Here is a 23,793-nt window from a genome sequence, read left to right as displayed (position 1 = left end):
CTTGTTGGCTGTTTCCATTGTTGACAGATTCCACTCCTCTCGTGTCCCTCTTACCATGACCACACAAGCAGTTGCCATGAAAGTTCTAGCACTCTTTAATATCACACGGTGTTCTTTGTATCTTCCACCTAATGAGGATGCAGATGTTCTGACGGAACTCGTCTGGGCGCTCCCACGCCAATTCCTCCTTGTGGGGGGACTTCAATGCACACAATGTTCTGTGGGGCTCCACTACCACTTCGTCCAGGTGTTGGATGATTGAGCGACTCATCCATTCTGGGAATATCTGCCTTCTGGACGCGAGTTGGGTGACACACTTTTTCACAGGTACAGGGTCTTTTTCAGCCACCGACCTTCATTTTTGTTCCCCAGCTACTGCAGACTCAGTTCAGTGGAACGTGGCTACAGATTCACATTCTAGTGACCACTTCCTAGTGTGGATCCATCTGCCAACTAGGACAGTGGCCAACAGGAGATCACGCAAGTGGATGTTACAAAGCGCAGATTGGTTGAAGTACAGTTGGTAGGCTATTTTTGAACAAAAGGTTTGTGCACAGGAGACGGAGGCCCATATCACTTGTGAGATCCAACAGGCTGCTGCAGAGTCAATCTCCCAGTCTAGAAACCACTTCAGACAATGGCCTGTACCTTGATGGAATGACAACTGTTGATTGGCATGGCCAGACAACAGCTCTATGAACTTCAAACACTGTCCAGCTACAGAAAATCTTCAAGCCTTCAGATCTGTGAGAGCACATGCGAGGTGAGTGATAAAAGAATGGGAGAGGGCTTCCCGGAAGGAATTCACGTCTTCCATTAATCGGCCCACTTCCACTGTGCAAGTTTCTGACTTAATAAGATGGATTTCAGGCAAGGGCTGCACAAGTCACCTTACGACCTTGTCAAGTAATGGGGTCTTGATGGACACGACAGAACACATGGTTCAGATTTTAGCTGAACACTTTTTTACTGTCACTACATCATCCAGACAAACTCCTGCTTTTGAGGTGTTCCGTAGGACTGCCGAGATGAGAAAGTTCAATTTCTTCTCGCATAATGAGAAACTATACAAGCTTGCATTCGCTATGTGGGAGCTGGAATCAGCTTTTTTCTGCAGCCAGAGACATTGCTCCAGGACCCAATGAGATCCATTATGCTATGCTTCATCATCTGTGCCCTGAAGCAAAAGGACAGCTCCTCTTTTGTTTCAATCAGATCTGGTTTTATGGACCATATCGCGTGACTTGGAAGGAGGCAATATTAATTCCATTCTGGAAACCAGGCAAGGACTGTAGCACCACTAACAGTTACTGGAGTGTAGCCCTTACCAGTTGTACGTGGAAGACTCTTGAACGCATGATCAGCTGCCGCCTCGTTTGGCTGCTTGAATCACGAGATTACCTATGTGCCACTCCCAGTGGAGTTTCAGGTGCTACTGTTCCACCCTTGACCACTTAATTCTACTGGAGTTGGTGATGCAGGAGTCCTTCTAATGCTGAAACCATTTGGCTTGTGTGTTTTTTGACCTCATAAAAGCATATGACACTACTTGGTGGTACAACATCCATTGCCAGCTTCATGAATGGGGACTATGTCGATGACTGCCACTTCTTATCCAGTCCTTTCTTAAGGGCTGACATTTTCGATGTCACATTGGCAATGTCTCGCAATCTTCTATTCTTCCTCTGATCTTAGAACGGCGACAAGGCAGCTATAGCTGACCATTAGGAGGCTGGGAACCTGGGCCAGGACAATTGGTTTTTGGTTCTCACCCGAGAAGACTACATGTGTCAATTTCAGCTGTGCTTGTCAAAGTTTTAACCAATGAGTGCTCACAATGGAGGACAATATTTTACGTTTTCGAGAAACTGTCCATTTTTTTGTGTTTATTATTTACCTCAAAATTGACTTGGTTCCCACACCTGAAATACCTATGAACAAAGGGCTTCCCGTCATTGAATATTTTGAAATGCCTTAGCAGAAAAACATGGGGAGCTGACAGGCCCAACCCCCTGCAGTTTTACAGAGCATTTGTTCAATCATGCATAGATTATGGTAGTGTGGTCTATGGATCAGCCTTAATGTACTTAAGAGATGGTAGACGCTGTCCACCATGAGGGCATTTGGATATCGACTGGAGTGTTTCAGGCCAGCCCAATTCCAAGTCTGTCTTCAGAGGCTGGTGAACCACCACTCTGGATTCAGTCACATATCCTTTTGGCTCATAAGGCACTGAAAATCTCAGCATCACCTCAGTCATTGGCATTTAATGCAGTGGTTCAACCCACCTTTGGATCAGTCCCATGTGACCAAGCCATATGGGATATTTGCTACAGGCTGTCTTGAGGATCCGGATCTATCAGGCATCAAAATATACAGCCTTGGTGTCTTCAGAGGCCCAAAGTGATTTTAAGCTTGACACAGTACAAGAAAACTTGTACTCCAGATTATGTGTTTACAACTTTGTTTTTGTCCATTTTAAGTACATACCACAGTTTTATCATTGCTTACACAGATGGATCCCGGCAAGAGAATGTCCTCAGTTGTTCTGCTTTTTCCCTGATAATTCTTTTACAGTGTGTCTTCTGGAACACTTCGAACTGGAAAGATTGGGAACTTGTATTGGCACTGGTGACCACAATGTTGAGTGCCCCACAAACCATCATCATGACCATCATCATCCTCCTGAACAATTTACAAGTTATGATGCGGAATTACATGGCATTATGATGGCACTGTAGAGGATTCAGAAACATCACTGTACAAGGTATCTTGCCTGTTCTGATTCGTGTAGTGCACTGCAAGCACATCACCAAATGTATCCAGTAGGCCAGATGATTCAGCTCAACCCTGACTCCTTACAGCGGCTCCAACACCATGGCAACGTGGTGATCTTTCACTGGGTACCTAGCCGCATTGGGATACAGGGAAATAGCATGGCTGACAAAGCCACCAAGGAAGCATGTCGGCGTGATGCTGTCCATCAATGTCCCATCCTGTTGCACACCATCATCTCATTTTCTGACAGACGCATCATGCTGAATGGTTGTAGGTGACAGAAAACAAACTGCGGCCGCTCAAATTGACCACATAGGCATGGCGGGCTTTGTCAGTCTCACCGCTGGATGGAGGTTCTGCATTGGACATAGCCCCTTAACACATGGCTTCCTCCTTCATTGGGAGAATGCCACACTTTGTGAAGTTTGTGGTGTGTCATTTTCAGTTCAGCATATTTTGGCAACGTGTGTCATATATATATTGATATTAGAGTGGACCTCAGTCTCAGTTGAGATTTGCCCATCACTCTTGCAGATACTGATTCCAATGTTAAAAGAGTGATGAAATTTGTGAACTGTCAGGCCACATCCCTAAATTGGTGGGGAAGGATGGCAGACTTTACTACATTACCAACTGCTCCACATGTGGGGACATCATTCATCCCCACCCACGAGATTGGCTTGCTGCCTTCTTGCCAGGGCACTGATGACCTTAATGTTGAATGCCCCTCGCCTCAAATCATCCATACACACCCAAATGGCAGCTTACTAAGGCTGACTGGAGGCTGTACTCTCCCTGGCGACCTTCAGCGAACATTTTCCCAGTTGTGATGACTAGGTGGAATATCTTACAAATGTTATCCTTACTGCCACATACTCTTCCATTCCTTGTAATTCCTCTTTACCGTGCTGTACTGGTCCCTTGGTGGACTGAGGCATGCCGTGACACAAATCCCGTGCGGAGACATGCTCTCCGCATTTTTAACCATCATCCTATGATGGCAAACTGCATTCATTATAAACAGATGCGTGCGCAGTGTCATCACATTCTTCAGGATAGCAAAAAAGCTAGCTGCCTTTCATGGACTAGATCTTTTAACAGTTCCACTGCGTTTTCCATCATGTGGGCCAACATCCGACAGCTCTCTGGGACCAAAATCCATTCCCCAATTTCTGCCCTGACAGTTGCAGACCCTGTTGCTATCTACAACACCTTGGGGTGGCATTTTGTGGAGATTTTGAGCTCCTCATACTATCACCCTACCTTCCTCCATCGGAAACAACTGGAGGAGGCTCGGCAATACCCTTCTCTTCTCGGAATAGAACCACGAGTGCTACAATGCCGCCTTTACTATGAGGGAGCTAGATCAGGCTCTCACTTCGTCCCGATCCTCCACCCCAGGGACATACAGTGCTCACATTCAGATGTTACAGCACCTTTCTCTTGTGAGCAAGCACTTTCTTTTTAATAGCTACAACCACTTCTGGGCAGAGGGCCTGTTTTCCAGATGCTGGTGTGAAGCCACTGTCATACCCATACCTAAGCCTGGTAAGGACAAACACTTTCCTTCTAGTTACCGCCCCATTGCTCTTACCAGCTGTGTTTGCAAGGTGATGGACTGTTTTATTCATGCCCATTTGGTATGGTGGCTTGAGTATTGCAATTTACTAACTACTGCACAATGTGGATTTCGAGTGCTCCATTCTGTGGTTGAAAACCTTATCACTTTGTCCACCCTTGTCATGAATGGTTTTCTGTGGAAATCCCAGACTGTGGCTGTATTTTTCGATTTGGAGAGAGCCTACTACACCTGCCGAAGGACTGGTATTCTCGATACTCTCCACAAGTGGAGCTTCCATGGCTGCCTGCCCTGCTTCCTTCAAGAATTTTTAAAAGACCGAGTTTTCATGGAGCATGTGAGATCTGCCTTGTTGGACACCTTTATCTAGGAAAACGGTATGCCTCATGGTTGCGACCTGAGCATCGTCCTCTTTGCTATTGCCATTAACCCTCTAATGGCCTCTCTCCAGCTCTCATTGACGATTTTGCCATCTATTGCAGTTCTCCACGGACTTGTCTCATTGTGTGGCATCTACAGTGATGTCTTGATTGTCTCTGCTCAGGGAGCATTGACAATGGCTGTCATTTTTCCACTGACAAAACTGTTTGTATAAATTTCTGGTGGCGCAATTTGTTTCTTCCACTGTCCTTACATCTTGGTCCTGTCGCTCTTTTGTTTGTTGAAACTGAAATTTATGGAGCTCATGCTCGATAGGAAAATTTCTTGGTCCTCCCACGTCTTACCTGGCAGAGCGCTGTGTGCTGTCCCTCAGTGTCCCACATGTCCTCAATAGTACTTCCCGCGGTGCAGATCGAACCACCCTCTTCCATTTGTACCGGTTCCTTGTCTGTTCAAAACTCGACTATGGATGTTTTGTTTATGCATCTGCACTTCAGTCCCTCTTACGCCTTCTCAATACTATCCACCTTGGTGGCATCCGTTTGGCTGCTAGCACCTTTTACACTAGCTCGGTTGAGAATTTGTTGTAGAAGCTGCCGAACTACCTCTGTCCTACTGCCATGACTCTCTCCTCAGCAGATAAGCATGCCGTCTGCCACGTGTGGCCACCCATCCTATGCCTCCTCCTTCAATGACTCCTTTGATCGCCAGTATGGGGCACATCCCTCTTCTCTGTTACCTCCTGGAGTTCGCTTTTGGCTCTTGCTCCGGCAGCTTAACTTCACGCACCCTGCACCACCTTGGCTTTGTTCAGTGGCCTGTGTTAATGTTGGCCTCCATTCACTTCCTAAGGACCCTACTCTAGCCTTTCTCTATTGCTTTCACTTTCATGACCTTCACATGGAATTTCGCGATAAACTTTGTGTACACCAATGGCTTGCAGACTGACCATGGTGTTGGGTGTGCCTTCCTCATTGGTGCCAACATTTTTTGTATTGGCTTCCAGAAAACCGCTCAGTATTTACAGCAGAGCTCTTCGCTCTGTATCAGGCCATGCAGTACATCTGATGGCATGGGCTTTTCAATTGTGTCATCTTCTCTCAGACTCTCTCAGCACCTTTCAAAGCCTCTGTGTGCTGCACTTCATTCATTCCTTAGTGCAATGGGTCCAGGAAAGATGTCACTTGCTCACTCTTGATGGAACCACTGTGATATTTATGTAGGTTCCTGGTCACGGTCACGTTAGTTTGACAGGAAACGAGGCCATTGATGTTGCTACCAAGGCTGCAGTCCTCATACCTCAGTCCACTAGTTCTTATATTCCCTCCAATGATCTCCATGTTGCTGTCTGTCAGCAGGTGGTGTCACTTTGGTATCACCACTGGTCCTCCCTTTGTGGGAACAAGCTCCGGGTTATTAGGCCTCTCCCAGCAGCTTGTATTACCTCCTCTCAACCCTCTGGGCACGGGGAGATCATTTTAACTAGGTTGTGTATTGGGCACAGTCTCTTTAGCCATTGCCACTTGTTGAGTGGTGCTCCTCCACTACTTCGTGCACATTGCACCCAACTTTTGACTGTCCACTATTTCCTTATGGGATGCCATTTTTTTAATCAGTTACATTCCCATTTGTGTTTGCCGTCTGAGTTATCGGCAGTTTTAGCGAACGACACATAGGCTGTTGACCGCGTTGTACTTTTTATCCATCGTAGCAATATGGCGAAGGCCATTTAATTTCTTGTTCTGGACCTCCGTTTCTGTATGGTGTATTTTATAGACCTTTCTCCATCTCCCTGTTTTTAGCTGCCTTCTCTTCCGCCGATTGTGATTGGCATGTAGTCATTTTTAATTCCTCTCTTTGTCTTCATGTTTTACAATTTTGACATGGGCATGTATGACACTAGTTGTTTTTGTGCACTAAAACAAAACAAACACACAACCTTATCCCCTTCAAAATACTCTCCATTACAATTAATACATTTATCCCACTGCTTGAAACTTTTTTTTGTAGCCATCTTTAGAGATGGCTGACAGCTCCATCCTTGTTTTTTTCTTGACTTCTTCAGTGTTGTCAAATCAGTGTCCTTTCATGCCCCCTTTGATGTGCGGAAATAAGAAAAAGTCGCACGGAGCCAGTTCAAGTGAGTGAGGTGCACGGGGCGGCGGAACTGTGCTATTTTTAGCTAAAAACTGTCTAACAGAGATGGCTGTGTGTACAGGTGCATTGTCATGGTGGAAGAACTGGTCTCCTGTCTGGCACCAATTGGGTATTTTTTGACGAACACTGTTGCACAATCTCTGGCAGTTGGTCAATTTTCTGTTGATGGTCTGTGAGCACAAGCTCTTGAATTTTTTTCAATATCTTTGTCGATTCAGGCAGTTGATGGATGTCCAGAATGATGTTTGTCATCAGTTGACATGTCGCCATTTTTATAGCGAGCAAACCACTGTACACTTGAGTTTTTCCCATAGTGTCATCTTGGTAAGGTATTTTCAACATTAAAATAGTTGCAGCAGCATTTTTACCGAATAGAAAAGAAAATTTCACAGCTGCCTGTTGTTCACTTAAATCTGCCATCATAAAAACAAAACAAGAACAAAACAGCCCTAGCAATAACAGTCACTATAGATGAACACAATAAGCCAGGTCAACAACACAAGTGGCACTGAACTGGGGGTGAGTTTCGCTATTCACCCCTAGCAGCAGAAATGCATACTACACAAGCTCCGCCCACGGCATTGTTATTCCATTTTTTTTTTTACCGTCTTGTGTGTTATGCTGCAGTCAGCTTGTACCCTCAGTACAACAGTGCACCATGATGTCACCAAAATGTTTTAAGAACACACCACAGTCATGAGAATGCTTGAATCCACCCTTTTACCTCTCTGATTAACTGATCTGCAACCTACTGACTATGAAGCATAGTTAGAATACGATCAACTAACGTTTGTGAACCTTGGGTCCAGTTTTCACCAATTTCTGACTTGTGGGCAGTGATTAATTGATCAAACATCACAATAACTTTTCAATACTTCTGATTTCTTGTGGAGTATAATCAGGAAGCATTGGTATTTTCATTAAAGTGAAAGTGAAAACTGTGCACTACTGGGTAGTAGGCCCATCTATGAGTCAGTTGCTGATGACTCACACTGCATACAGCATTCAGGTAGTTCTTTATATGCAACTTGCCTTTGTGTACATCTCCTCAGGTTTTATGCAATATAAAAAGAGATTTATTTCTAGTATGCAAAGAAAAATTGTTAAATGTTAAGGATGTAATATATGATATGAGATGTTTTAAAGTGAAAAAAATCATTATAGCTGATGGGCAATCTATTCAAAAATTAAGGGTTCTAATCTTTGATTTTCTGATGCCTAATAATGCCTTGTGAAGATTTGGTTGTAGCTTATTTCTAATTTAGTTTATACTAATAGCAGTCACATAAATTTGTTTTTTCTCGTACCGGTTGGTTATAATTGAGGTGGAGCTACGCAAAGAGGCTCAGTGTGGGATATGATCATCACATGACAGTGAAACTTCATAGGTATTCTGTGTTAAAGCAGAACAGATTTATGCTGGAAAAAATAATTCCAGTTTTGGACACCAGCTGCAGATATGGCATTGTGAATGCGGGACAGACGTACAGAAATCTTTCCAAATGTAATGGATTAGGAACAAGACATAGGTAGAAGGCAGTGAGAAAGGCAAAATGTTGATTTCATTATTAACCACTGCTTATACAATTTGTTCAATATGAGCACCAGAGACATCAGTGAAATGCTGCATTCATAAAATGATGTGATCGACTGTTGCTCACAGCAGTTCTGGTGGAATCCAAGCAACATTTTCCTGTATACTGGCCTGGTAAACATGTTCTTTTAGCTATCCCCAGAACCAAAAGTCACATGGATTGAGATCAGGTGATCTGGGAGGCCATGGATCTAAAAAATCTCTGGACATAACGTTTTTATGGAAGGTGGCATTAAGCAGATCTTTCAGTGGGTGAGCAACATGAGGTGTTGCATGAAAATAGTGGTTTCCACAGAGCTGCACTCTTCCAAAGCAGGAATGACATGCTATACAAGAAGGTCCCGATGACATGCAGACATTATGGTATAATGACAGGCCCTGTTGGTGTAATGTCTTCAAAGAAGGACAGTGACATATGGTGAGTGCAGTGGCTCTTCTTGCTTAACACGTGGTTTGACAATACCTCAGATTTGGCAGTTCTATGTATGCACTGCACCCTACAGAGTAAAATGTGGCTGGTCATTCTGCAGAATGTTGCCCAGCCACATGTTATCAACTCTGATCTGTGCCAAAACCAAAGAGCAAATTTAAGAGTATTGCTACTGATCATGAGGTTTCAGTTGGCGCATTGTTTGGATCTTGTATGGGTACCGGTGTAATATGGAACTCAAAAAATTTCCGTACTGTTGATCATGGGGTGAACAAATCTTGTGATCACTGCACAAGCACTAGCACTACCCAGGCTACATGCTGCATGGCCAGTTACAGCAACAGCAACCTCGTCAATAACTTCCAGCAGGATAGGACATCTTCCTCTTCCAGGTGCCACACCAAGCTCACTTGTGTTTTCAAATTTCATTATAATCTTCTTTAACTCATTTGAGGCATTGGGCCTCTCCTCAGACCTTTCAGCTGGAGATTCTCTCTCAATGTAGTGCTGCAATTGCTGCAGTTCACATAAAACAGTTTCACCAACAGCACGTGGTCTCTCTTGTTGGCACATGTACTGTTCACACAGATTATGGCTTGTAAAATGACTGTGGATGTCATACCATCAAACAAGCAGTGTACAGTGCCAGATCTGCACCTGGTGGCCAAATTGAAACTAATTTGTTTTCCAGCATAAATCTGTTCTACATTAATGCATTAGCACATCTACCAAGCTGCATTGTAATACAATAATTATAGCCCATTCTGGATCTCAGTGAATAGTTGTTATATTTCATAATTTTTGATTCAAGTTTTCGCTTGATTATTAAGTTGGAGGAAGGGATGATGTCTGCTGTAGCCATTACAAAAGTAAATTATGCTGCATAAGCCACTACTAAAAGAAAATATTTAGTTTATACACAATCTGATCGAAAGTGTCAAGACACAATTGTGCAATGGGGAATTGACCTCAAGATGTTATGAAAGCTGAACCTGGCAGTGTAAAAGGAGGCAGGGAGTATTGTGTTGTCAGTAGAGAAGCAGTAACAGCAGAATATGTTGGTCAGGAGAGCTCAGTGACTGAACGTCACTGGACGTTACATGAGTATCAAATCCATCAGGGGCATTTCAATCCTTCTAAAACTATCCAAGTTGACTTTTGGTGATATAATTGTGTCATGGAAGCACAAAGGAACAACCACAGCTAAACCAAGACCAGATAGATCTTACATACTGATGGGGAGGTCCTGTTGTGCATTGTGAGGGATGGTTGTAAAAAATCACATGAAATCAAGAGAATGAATCATTCATGAGGTCCAAAGTATTACCAGCAGTGCAGATAGTATAGTGACTGTGCATAGGGAATTAAAAAGAATGGTGTACGATAATACTCTACCAGCTTCTAATAAGCCACACATTTCTGTAGTCAGTCCTAAGCGTTACTTAGGAAGTGTAAAGAGCAGTGCCACTGAACAGAGGATCATCGGAAATGAGTGGTCTGAAGTGATGAATCATGCTGTACCATATGGCAATCCAATGGAAGGATTTGGAGTTGGTGTTTGCGTGGAGAATTTTGACTTGCATAACATGTAGTGCTGCCAGTGAGATAAGGTTGAGGTAGTGTTATGGTATGAGGGTGCTTTTTGTGGGTAGGGTGTGACCTCCTTACTGTACTTAAGCATGCAAAATGTGGAAGGATAGGAACACATTTTGCAGCACTGTGTATTGTTTACCACTGAGTAAAAGTTCAGAGATGATGTTTGTTTGTATCAGCTTGTAAATGCACCTTGTCATAAAACAGCATCCGTGAGGCAATGGTTCGCAGAGAATAACATTCTTGAATTGATTGGCCTGCCCAGTGTCCTGATCTGAATGCAATGGAACACAGGTAAGTAAGAATGTCTACTTTGCTCCAGATCCCAGTGCCCAACAGCACTACATTCTCTGGCTTTGGCTCTTGAGGAAGAATGGTCTGCATGCCCCCAAAGGCATTGAGACACCTCCTTGACAGTTCCATCAGCAGAGTTCAAACTATCATAAAGGCAAATGGTATGTCCAAAAATGAGTGTCTGGATACTTTCGATCAGGTGGTGTATTTATTAGAGATTATACAGGGTGTCCCATGAATTGTGGTCAATATTCAGAGGTAAGACAGGAAAGATCAATCAAAGCAGAAAAGGCCAATAAACATCAACTCAAAAATGCATATCATCTTACGAGCTCAGAGCACTTGTTCATCTTTGCTACTGTGAAGCACACCTCTTCTACTGAATGAGTGCTGACAACTCTTAACATATCCATTTTAGAGCCCATGTTTTCTTGGTTTGTACCTTACTATCTCTGCCCAAAATATGGAAAGCAAAGAGCTTGAAGTACGAGAGGTTTCACAGAACTGAAGATGTGGTAGTTCTCATAGTTCCTAAGGTATGCATTTTAGAGGCTATGATTAGTAGCCTTTTTTGCTTCACTCAGTTGTTTCTGTCATATCCGTGAGTACAGTTAGTGCAGTGTCTGTATAGTTCGATTCAAATGTCCTTCAGACATGCATTGAACTAGACATGCACTGTTAAATACAGACACTGCACTAACTGTATTTCATGCAAAAGCAAGGCTAACTGACAAGAAAAACATTCTCTCTCCTAATGCGGGAGAGCATTGTGGAATGTAGATACTATGACACATGGAAGCTTGGATCAGTTAAAAAGTGTGCACGAATAATCAAAATGATTAAGACAACTCCTCACAGTAAGTGGGAAATCTGGGTTCAGATCCTGGTCCGGCACAAATTTTCATGTGTCTCTAATAAACCATGCAGCTAATGTAATATCATATTTGCAGTTTGCAAAAACATTTCATATCCCTGAATACTGAATTCCTCCTAGGTCACCCTGTATTTGTGATCCCTTATTATTGTATAAAATTCTGATGCTCTTCATATTCCATTTTATTCATAGTTATTAAGGATTGTTTTATTTGTAGGATGGGTCATACCTTGCTGAATTTCTGCTTGCCAAGAATTATGAAGTACATGGGATTATTCGTCGGGCAAGTACATTCAATACTGCCCGAATACAACATTTGTATGCGGATCCAAAATCTCACAAACAAGGAAAAATGAAATTACATTATGGAGATATGACTGATAGCAGTTGCCTTGTGAAAATAATTAGTTCTGTGAGACCAAGTGAAATCTATAACCTAGCTGCACAGAGTCATGTGAAGGTACTTTACTAATACAAACTGTGTGTTGTGAATTGAGAACATGTATGTGCTTTTTTAATGAGCTTACAGACTTGTTTTTTTTCCTCCAGGTCTCATTTGATCTGAGTGAGTACACAGCTGAAGTTGATGCTTTAGGAACATTGCGTCTTCTTGATGCAATCCGGACATGTGGGTTAGAAAAGGCTGTCAGGTTTTATCAGGCTTCAACTTCAGAACTGTATGGAAAGGTACATGAAATTCCACAAAAAGAAACAACACCTTTTTATCCTAGATCTCCATATGGTAAGTTCTAGAGTGGTTTGTGTTTTCCACAATTTCTAGTGTGATATTTGATGTAAATCCTTAGCTCAACAATGTCAGCTGATGTCATCTTATGTTCCCAGCATGTGCTAAGCTGTATGGCTACTGGATTGTTGTGAACTACAGGGAAGCTTATAAAATGTTTGCATGTAATGGCATATTGTTCAATCATGAGAGCCCGAGAAGAGGTGAAAATTTTGTGACAAGAAAAATTACACGTTCAGTTGCAAAAATTCATCTTGGGCAGATGGAGTGTGTTGAACTGGGAAATCTTGATTCAAAGAGAGATTGGGGCCATGCGAAAGATTATGTGGAGGTAAGCTTTACAGTTAGTTGCCAGATCACCATCAGTCTTCTGCCCTAGGGTGGGTCTTCACATGCAGCTCTCCTTGCAGTCCTGTCATTTGCTACCCTCTTAGTTTTCTCATAATTGCTTTCTATCCTTATACTATCCACCATCTTGTATCTTCTTCTTCTGTTCACCATTCGTTCCACAGCACCCATCGGTAAACAATCTCTTCTCATCCAGTGTGCAAGTTGGTTGTGTTTCCTCTTCCTTATAGTTCCTTCCTCCCAGTTGCCATATATACCTACTGAGAATTGTTGCAAAAATTTAAAATGTGTCTAATGGGTGCTGTAATAGTATACAAATTTTCCTTGAGTTTGTAGGATGCATTTGACTTAAATCTTACTGATTTGTTGCAACTCTTTGTAATGAGAGGAACTTGTATTGATTTAAGAAGTGTGTTAATAGTCTTTCATTTTTACACAGTTCATTATATTTCTGTGTTTGACCCTTTTTACAGGCTATGTGGCTTATGTTACAACAAAATGAACCTGAGGACTATGTAATTGCTACTGGGGAGACACACAGTGTCAGAGAATTTGTAGAAGCTGCTTTCAATCATGTTGGTAAAGAAATTGTTTGGGAAGGAAAAGGAGAAAATGAAGTAGGCCGCGAGAAGGACACTGGTGTTATAAGAGTGAAAGTTAATCCAAAATACTTCCGCCCTACAGAAGTGGTAAGTCAACACTTTTGAATGTTGCATTTTTAACATTTCCACCAATACTTTGACTTCCTTTCATTGTTACCTGAAATATGAGACATCCTTCCCACCATTCCTAGTCAGTGAAATATCCTAGACCATTCTTATGTGATTTGAACCCCCCCCCCCCCCCCCCAATGCCACATTTGCCGTATCCCTCTCTCAAGTGCAAGACCTGTCCTATGCACCCCAGCTAGCACATCATATTTCAGTCCCATCACAAGTACAACTTACCTCAACAGAGGCAAGACTATCTATGGAAGTCATTCAGTCATATAGCAACACTGCATTAACTTACTCACTCATTCTGTTCTGTAGATTCCATCAAGAGAGAAGCTTCAGGCATACATTAAAAAAAGACAAGTGAATCATAAAAATTTAATCTCTATGCTGCATTAACATTGAACTATGCGATACAACTTAATACTATATTCTTATGCCCATAAATTTCACCTAGTAAAATGGAGAGTTACTACTTTCAGTGCAACTGCTACTTCCCTATTTATATTAAATAGCTGCTGCTTACATGTTTGTAGCTTAATATTTACTTGATTACATTGGTGGTTTTTGAAAGAAAATAGTTAACTTGTATACTCTTGTAAACAGACGCCTATTTACTATAAACTACTACTTGTCATGCAGCTTTACAATGAAGGTATCAGCTTACCATATAACTAACAAAAATTTATATTCCTTCAATTTAGGACTGATTGAGACATTTTTTTAAATTTTCTTTTGAATTGATTGGGATTCCCAATTTCTTGCTTCATCCTATGTGAGAGCTTTTTGAAAGTGTTTGCAGCAGAGGACAATTCCGCCCTATATCCTAGACAAGGAGGCAAATCTACAAAGGAAAAAAAGCCTGTATTGTGATTGTGTAAAATGTGGTTTAGCTGATATTTACTTTTATTATCAGCAACAGTAACCTTTGCACAGCCTGCTATGTGGACACAATCCAGCTGTCCAACCAAACAAATGGCCTTGTCAGGCTGTAACCAAGAGCAAAGTTGATAACCGTGTAGCAGAGTTTGTTACTGAGCATGTGATAAGTTGCAACAACTGCTTCAGAACCTACTCTGTCTGAATCATCACTCTCTTTCTCCACTAATGGCAGCTTATCTGAATTGCATGGATAAGAATTGTCCTTACAACACATTCTGTGTTTCCCTGGCTTCAATCTTTGCTAGTCCATCTCCCACACCCACCTACACTCATGTCCTCATATCTCAATATTCACTTCATTAATCTGCACCTACACTGTTCTCTCCACTGTCTCCCTCATCCTCTGTTCTATTGTTCTATCTGATCTCCCCCAAACCTACTCCATCACATCATCATTTTGTGACCCATTTAACATCCCCCACCTTTGTCAGGGAGGGATTTCTGGTGCCACATTCTATGCCCCCCCCCCCCCTCCTCTCTGTTCCAGACATTAGCCTTCCTTCCACTCCCAACCTCCCTGTTTCTTTCATTTGTTTCATCTGACCTAACACAGCTTCTTGCCTCCTCACTCTTGTCAAACTGCTGTGCTGCCCATCAATTAGTCACTGCAAATACACATTTCAAGAACCCGTTCAGTAGGTAGTATACATGCCTGGCAGTCAACAAAGACTTCAGATTGACTGTATTTTAGTAAAACAAAAATTCTGGATAGTCTGCAAGAGTTGTCAAGTGCTTATAATGCTGACCTTTACTTAGTGCTAATGAAATGTCAGTTGAAATTTGAGATGTTGAAGAAGAAACAGCAACATTAGAACCTAGACAAGTTGAAGAAACTAAAAATACAGATTGCCCTGATCACCCAGTGATGATCAACTTACTCATTGTGGTGAACTATAATGGCTGCTTGATGACCAAAGCCATCTGTGACAAAAGAAATCACAACGTTTCAGAAGAAGTTAGACCAATGAAAAGTAAGTACATGCAGAAGAAGACGATTGAGGAGATTAAATACTTCCTTCTAAAAGCTTTATGTGAAAGACACTGCAATGGTACAAGAACCAAAAATAATGAAAATTGTACCAGAGTTGCTCACTGCCATCACTGATATTTCTTATTTTTTTTTATAAGCAGTGAAGAAAGGGAAGGATTATCTTTAATTGGGAATTGTCTGTCACAGACAGAAGATCAGCACGTTACAGTTTGCTGATGACATAACAATGGTCCCCAAAAGTGAATAGGAATTGAGTCTGGTGCTTAATGAACCAAAAGATGTTCTAGTTGGGATTGTAATACAGGCATGGGGGGGGGGGGGGGGGGGGGGAAGGAGACAAAACTACAGTAGGTGAACAGACAGGATGGTTATTAAAGAAGTGGACAAGTTGTGCTATCTTGACAGTAAAATAGATAAAGAAGGGATAGACAAGAAAGGTATAGTAGCAAGTATTACATAAATCTTTCTGTTAAAAGAAGCAGCTGCCTCAAAAAATATAAACTTGATTCCAGCAAAAGATTCATGGAAAACTTTGTGTGGGTTGTGACCAGAGTGTAAAAAAATAGAACAATCAGTGAGGAGCACAGAAATGATACAATGTGAAGCATTTGAAATTTGTTGCTACAGGAGTCTGTTGAAGATCAATTGACCTGGTTGGATAAGGTAGGAAAACATCCTACTGAAGGTAAACATAAAAGTGCCTAATAAAGAATGAATCAATGTTTGGGCACATTTTGTGTCATGCGTCATTGCTGAAACTATATTTGAACCGATAGTGAATGAATGAATTGCAGAGATAGGCCTACATATGAGAACATAAATCAGATCAACAACAATGTGGAATTTAGCAGTTATGCGGGAATGAAGAGGTTAGCCAATAAGCGACAAGAATGGAGTATTGGATTCAACGATTCCTATAGTTCATGGCTGTAACATTTGGTAAAGTTTTCATTCTGTATTGTTTTAACCCACTAGACAAAATACTGAGACTGTACATTATCCTGATTTCATACTGGATATGATAACATGCAGAACTCGAGATGTTATTGTGGGTGGAGAATGAACATTAGTGTAGTGTGTATGATGGTGTTCCTGCTGTACAGCCGTAAATTTAGACTTTTGTAAATGCAAAACTTATTTATAACAGACTGATATAAAATTGGACCCTAACAAGATTTCAGCATTCTGTAAAGAGTGGCAGCTGCTTCTTTATGCTCGGAAATGTAAAGTTGAACACTCATCTAAAGAAGCAAAATGATCACATAAATGCAGATCTGAGCAGCATAGCTGAAAGACTTTGGTTCCCTAACAGCGTTTTAGGAAACAGGAGTGCAGCCAATACAAAAACAAAATGAAGCTACAATATTTATTTGAATAAATGAAGGTACATGACGCTTCTGTTTTTGCTCAGTTATGTATTGCCAGATACCAAAAAAATTTCATACAGTTCGAAGAGCTGGTCAAGTTGTGTAGTGCTCTCACAGCCTTCCTTTCATATAGACTTTTTAATACGTATTGCCTAACTCCTCCTACTTCACTTTCACGATTGGAGGAATGGTAGATGTAAAAGACCATTAAATTTGTTGACCTAGTTTATATTTCGATATCTGATGCTTAGCACAAATCCGTCTCTGCAAAAATACAAAATTATTTTGGTTAAGAAATAACCCCACAGTCCTACCATTGACAAAGTAACAGGCAATTTCGAGCATTGTAGCTATTTTTGTTAAAGTACACTAAAAAATAAGGTGCACTACGAAGGAACTATCTGAATGCGATGATGGAAACTGGTTGAAGTGGTGTACATGTACATACAAATAGATGATTACAATTACAGAAAAATTCAAGAAAAAGAGCTCCACAAATTGAGCAAGTCAATAATGTGTTAGTCCACTTCTGGCCCATATCGAAGCAGTTATTTGACTTGGCATTGATTAATAGAGCTGGAAGATGTCCTCCTGGAGGATATCGTGACAACTGCTGTCCAGTTGGCGCATTAAATTGTCAGAATTCTGAGATGATTGGAGGACCCTCCCCATAATGCTCCAAACGTTTTCAGTTGGGGAGAGATCCAGTGACCTTGTTGGCCAACATAGTTAGCTAAGAACAAAAGCCATTGGTAGAAACTCTCACCATGTGTGGACGGGCTGAAATGTATGCCCAGGGTAGCTTACAAACAAAGAAGGGCATAGAATATTGTTGACATACCACTGTACCGTAAAGGCCGTAAAGATGCCACAGATGACAACCAAAGAGGTCCTGCTAAGAAGAAATGTTATCTTAGACCATCACTCGTGGTTGTCTAGCTGTATTGACAGTTTGGTAAGCTACCACTGCTTGGAGCATCTCCAGACATGTCTTCGGTGGTTGTGGTGGCTAAGATCAAAATGGGACACCACTGAAGACAATTGTATTCCAGTTAGTGAAATTCCAGGGATGACAACCAAGAGTGATAGTCCAGGGTGCAATTTCTTTTCATAGCAGGACCCTTTCGATTGTCATCCACATCCTTGCAGCACAGCAGTATGTCAACAATATTCTTCGTCCCTTTTGTTGCGCTTCATGGCAAGCCATCCTGGGCTTACATTTCAGTAAAATAATACCCTCCTGTACATGGTGAGAGTTTCTACTGCTTGTCAATCCCTACCTCGGCCAGCAAGGCCTCTGGATCTCTCCTCAATTGAGATCATTTGGAGTATTATGGGCAGGGATTTTGTTGATATAAAGCACCAACTGGAAATAATTTAGCATGATATCCCTGAGGAGGATATCCAACAATTTTATCAGTCAGTGCCAAGCTGGATAACTTCTTGCATAAGGCCCAGAGGTGGGTCAACACATTATTGACTTGCTCAATTTGTGGAGCTCTTTCTCTTTAATAAATCATCGAATTTTTCTGAAATTGTAATCATTTGTCTGTGCATACATGTGCATCACATCTATTGATTTCTGTCCCATTTGGATAATTCCTTCATGGTGGGTCTTTTTTTTAATCTTGGATTGTGGTCCGGAAAGGTTGTTTAGAGAGAGTCAGAGAGAGAGAGAGAGAGAGAGAGAGAGAGAGAGAGAGAATGAGTGTATTTGTTTATGTCAGTGGAAAACTGTTTGTGTAAAAGGACTTCATTTTTACAGTGAAGAATATGTGAAGACATGTCATTGTAATGACTTTGGTTCATTCATTCATTCATTCATTCATTCACTCACTGTGTTCTTTAAGGCCCATTGTGAAATAGGATCTTTAATCTATGTATTCATTAACAAAAGAGAAGCTGGTGTTAGAAACTAAACTTGCAAGATATGTTAACAATGCACTGCATTCAAACAGCTGCTGATTTCCTTGCTAAATATTAAGTAATTGCTGTTTATGTCTCACTGCTAATGTAATATTTTTATGACCTCATTGATATTTATCAAAAAACCCATTAATGATGCTTGTAATGGTGAATATAGTTTCATGTATACCATATAACAAGATCCTCAGCGATTGAGTGTGGATAGTTAAATTAATAAAGCACATTTTAAAAGTTTTTAGACTTTTAGGTATTATCCAGTCCTTGGTTTTTCCAATGGGACCTTGTTGATGAACTTTCTGCTGAAGTATAGAACCCCACTATGATCTGTAAGTGAGGGAGAACTATCTGCATTGAACCTATTTTTGAACCATGTATTGTGATTGTGTAAATCACAATTACACTGAAACTTATTTTTATCTTCAAATACAGTCATCTACATCACACAATCCTCTTACTACTCATTTTAACTGAATAAATACTTTCTATACTTCACCTGCACTATCCCAGTCAATAATTCCATAAATCAGGGAATGAAATCATGCGTGTAAGTCAGTGCCCTGATCTTTATGCCAGCACTATGAGGAATACTTATAAGTATAACATTCTGAACTGAGCTTCTAGATAATTTTGTTCATGTATTGACAAACTCCAAGGAGTTTTACATGTAGGCAAATCTTTCATGAACCCATAGAGGTAAAACACAAGTTGAGTAACTTCAAAAGTAAGTTTTTTTTGAAGCATTTCTGCTTTCTAATGAAGTAGAGCATCAAGGTATGAAAATAAATGAGGACTAATAAAGCTTCATGAGTTGACAGAATATGGAATTTCACATTAATACTGATTCCCGTAAAATGAGATTAATTGCTAATTTCTTCTCTGATATGTGTAATAGTGACCCAATTTCTAACTGATTTGGAAAGACAAAGATCTTAGCTGTCTTAAGCCTGGAAAGCAAAGGAATAGAGCACAAAGTTATTGAGCAGTTCTACTCCAGAAGGAATGCTATAAATTCTGGGAAAAAGTATTTATAGCAAGAATAAATGAGAAGATCAGTGAACGTACTGTTATCATATCGAGCTGACGAAGCTGGCTGCCATGTGAGAAATAGCTCCAAAGATGTGTGTTGCCATCTAAATGAAAGGGAAATTTTAAGCAGGCCTTGAAACATTGTCAGCATGGTAGATCTAATGGCACCATATGGTGCAATGTGTAACCATGGACTAAAGATTTTTGCACATTATATTGAATAAGGTATTGGCCCAGTTATTGAATCATATGCTGGTCAACATACGTCATCAAATTGGCTTCCCTTTTCAAGAATTCGTAGCATTCACTCTGGAGTAGAACTGGTCAGTAACTTCCTGACCTATTCCTTTGTCTTTAATTAACCGTGGCAAGAGCCGGAACAACAGGTGTAGATGTACTATAGCATGTATAACAAATCCAAAATACTGTTTTGATAATTGCTAGTTACTTACTTAAATCTGGATCTGCTCTAATAAATCTAGAATGGAAACGATGACTGATTGCTGCTTTTTACTGTTTTGAAAATTGATCATCATACTATTTCAAGAGATTGTGTGCAACGATAACGGAAAAGTGAGACATTTGAAGAAAGGCTTGCCTCTAAGCTCCATTCTGTACATGTAAGTTGCTGACAGGCCAGAAACCACAACAGTACAGTTTGACTAAGCTGACAACATGGACATAGCAGGCAGATGACGTGTATAGAAGAGCCCGTGAAAACATTATTAAGTGGTGATCTCTGAACTCTGGGAACGTAAACATTTCATTTTATTTAATAGCAAGTGGACTTACTAGCCACTGAATTTCTAAGATACTTTTCTTAACATTATCATATAGTTCAATTCTTTTATCTTGGCGGCTCGCGCATGCCCGCCCAGACGCGGGAGATTGCTGCGTTGCCAGTTGCACACGACGCACGCGCCAAGAGAAGCACCGCCATAGTATAGCATAGTTCGCAAGCTTACGTTTAGGGGAGCAGTTCATGAAGTAAAGCCACCACGGCCGCATTAACCCTTTAGCTGCTACAGAGACGTGCTTCCTGCATTCCGCGCTGTGCGCGATTTTGTCACTGCACTGCTCGCCTGTGCAGACACATGGTGTTTTCCAATGCTTGGACACTCATATCATTCGATTCCACAAAAACTATTTGGCCCAAAAATTATATTTTTACACATCTTCTTGACTGATACCTTCCACCCATAAATGACTTAATTTTGTTTCGATGTTCAACGCAGTTATTGTGCAGCATTAAATATAGTAAACCATTGCAAGAAATTTTGAAGAGTTTGCAGAGGTAAAAGTCCGTAGCGTATACTTTCCGTATAGTCGATTTTAGTTGCCACAATGTTAAGAATGAAATGTGGACAAGATACCTAAATTTCATATAAGTTTACTGTATAACAATATCTCATTTAATTTAAGTACCACATAGGTATCGTATGTAATATTGAGAAATATTCCATCTTTCGCGACTGTAACAAAAGTTTTATTTACACTGGGCACGTTTGGCTTTATTTTAAAGCACTTCAATCAATCAAAAGGAGGTAGACAAAATACATTAAACAAAACTGTGGACTTGCAAAAACATTAGGACTTGAATATACCATCTGTCAGTGAAGTGCTCTGAGCTATGTCAAATATAATTTTTGTGTGTGGCACACACAGACAGCATTTATTTGCTAAAACACTGTTCAGCCGACACAAACGTTGAATATTCTGTTACCGCAGCACAAAACTATGAAAGGTGACTTGGCGATGGAGGAGACAAAATACTGTCCACTGGAGATGCTTCAAAAGAGAGAAGCGCGTCTGGTCTAAATAAGTCGCTTATTACAGTTGTAGAAGAGGAATATATTTCAATACCATTGGTAAAACTGCGACTGTGGAACAAAAACAAGAAAGAGAACATAAGTACCATTGTGTATGTGCTATACCTTTCATTGATTGAAGTGCTTTAAAATAAAGCCAAACACGCCCGGTGTAAATAAAACTCTTATTACAGTCGCGAAAGATGGAATATTTCTCAATATTACATACGACACCTATGTGGTACTTAAATTAAATGAGATATTGTTATACAGTAAATTTTATATGAAATATAGGTATCTTGTTAACATTTCATTCTCAACATTGTGGCAACTAAAATCGACTATACGGAAAGTATACGCTATGGACTTTTACCTCTGCAAACTCTTCAAAATTTCTTGCAATGGTTTACTACATTTAATGCTGCACAATAACTGCGTTGAACATCGAAACAAAATTAAGTCATTTATGGGGGGAAGGTATCAGTCAAGAAGATGTGTAAAAATATAATTTTTGGGCCAAATAGGTTTTGTGAAATCGAATGATAAGTGTGTCAAAGCAGTGGGAACACCATGTGTCTGCACAGGCGAGCAGTGCAGTGATGACAAAATCGCGCACAGCGCAGAATGCAGGGAGCACGTGTCTGCAGCAGTGAAAGGGTAAATGAAGAGACAAAGCACTAGAAATTTCAAAAAAATTGCATACAAACGAATAAAATTCGTGAAGTAAGACACTTCGATATTGTTTTTAAATAAAGAAAATATTAAGCACTGCACAAGGCTTGAACTCATAGCCTTTCGCTTAGTAGCCAAACACCTTCACCATTACGCTAACATAGCTCGTCTCATAACGTAACTTCATGAGTGCTTTAACACGTCACGCAAAATACTGACAAACACTGTTGGTATGACTATGAATTACTCACACTTCGTCGAAGTACAATAGGAAATAAACAATTACCGCTGTTCTTTATTGCGAAAAAGCGGTTCGTGAGATTGATACAAACACCTTTCCTTGTTATCGCCTGATTTAGGAGTCTTATTGCTTGTTTGGTTTAATTAATTAATAGAATATGAAGCAATTGGTATAAAAGATGCTTTTTCCAAACTTTCTATAAAAGAAAGCCTTCTATCAAGATGTTGCTTTTGTTCTATTACTTTATTTATGACTGAACGTTTCTAAAACTGAAGACACTCGTCCGTGCTCTGCACTGCAGTCGAGATCTGGCAACGTCGTTCTCTGTTCATTGGCTGACTGTGTTTTGTGACGTCAGATGCGCAGAACTAACCTAAACTCGGCCGCCAACATAAATGACACGCACTTTACCACAAAATGTATGGAAGTTATTCTGTATAGGTCTTTGATCTTCAATCAATGTCTTATCAACATTTTAGTTGGTATCCATAAGGAAAATCATCTTATAGACTCTGTGATAACAATTGCAAACAGCTTGTGCTGCTCAGCTTTAGATATTGTCCACAAAACAGCAAGGTGTGCAGCACCTGTGTGGCTGCACGGCAGGCGTATACAAACACTTGACACCTATCTGAACTCAACAGTCGAAATCATCACAAGCTGTACTCAGTCCACGTGTATGTTCCACCTTCCAACAGTCATGCATATTGCTCCTCCTCTCTTTAGAAGATGGAAAAAATTGGTACAACAGTTCAGGAAAATATCAGGCCAACTACTTCCAGTACATGAAATCCTAGATAGAGCCACTCCTCAGACACTTTGGTTCTGAAAAGCATGTATTAGAACCTCAGTGGATCTTTGTATGAGTGGGTTTGATTCACAACACAAATGAGAGGAGTTATGGAAGCAAACTTTTCTGCTGGACATACCTTCTAAAAGAGCAATGGTCTCTCTCGGCAAATATGGAGACTGCTAAAAGTATGTGCACTGGGCTCGGAAGGAGTGTATGTATGCTACATAAATAGAGCCAGTTAGATTTCAATCAAATGTTGTTGTGAAGTAACAACAAAGCAGGTCATATCCAGGACACATTTCACTCTCCTGTATGACTAGGTCAAGTGGTTCAGCTTGGAACTGTAATACAGATAATATGATCATTGTAATATTTTTTAATTAATGTATTTTAGCATTTTTATTTTTTGACTTTGCACTGTTACCATTCTAATGAAAACCTGTTGTTGCAGCTCTATTCAGTTACCATAAGTTTTTTGTCTGGGGTGGTTCTGTTTGGGATCATCAACAATATGCTTGTGAAATCAGCAGATATTATACAT

The 23,793-nt window shown here is 40.7% G+C and overlaps 1 protein-coding gene across 3 annotated transcripts in view; it reads left to right on the top strand.

Moving 5' to 3' along the window:
- The window catches only part of LOC124798077 (GDP-mannose 4,6 dehydratase), a 77,809-nt gene that overhangs the window by 20,344 nt on the left and 33,672 nt on the right, over positions 1-23,793 (top strand). For all 3 annotated transcript variants that reach the window (XM_047261333.1, XM_047261327.1, XM_047261320.1), the window contains exons 2-5: positions 11,898-12,140; positions 12,230-12,422; positions 12,524-12,756; positions 13,247-13,462. In XM_047261333.1, coding sequence (XP_047117289.1) covers positions 12,033-12,140; positions 12,230-12,422; positions 12,524-12,756; positions 13,247-13,462 — 750 coding nt within the window. In that variant the 5' untranslated portion in view covers positions 11,898-12,032. The remainder of the gene's footprint in view (positions 1-11,897; positions 12,141-12,229; positions 12,423-12,523; positions 12,757-13,246; positions 13,463-23,793) is intronic.

This window comes from Schistocerca piceifrons, chromosome 1, assembly GCF_021461385.2.
Source record: "Schistocerca piceifrons isolate TAMUIC-IGC-003096 chromosome 1, iqSchPice1.1, whole genome shotgun sequence".
NCBI lineage: Eukaryota > Metazoa > Arthropoda > Insecta > Orthoptera > Acrididae > Schistocerca > Schistocerca piceifrons.
This window is presented reverse-complemented; position numbering and strand designations above follow the sequence as displayed.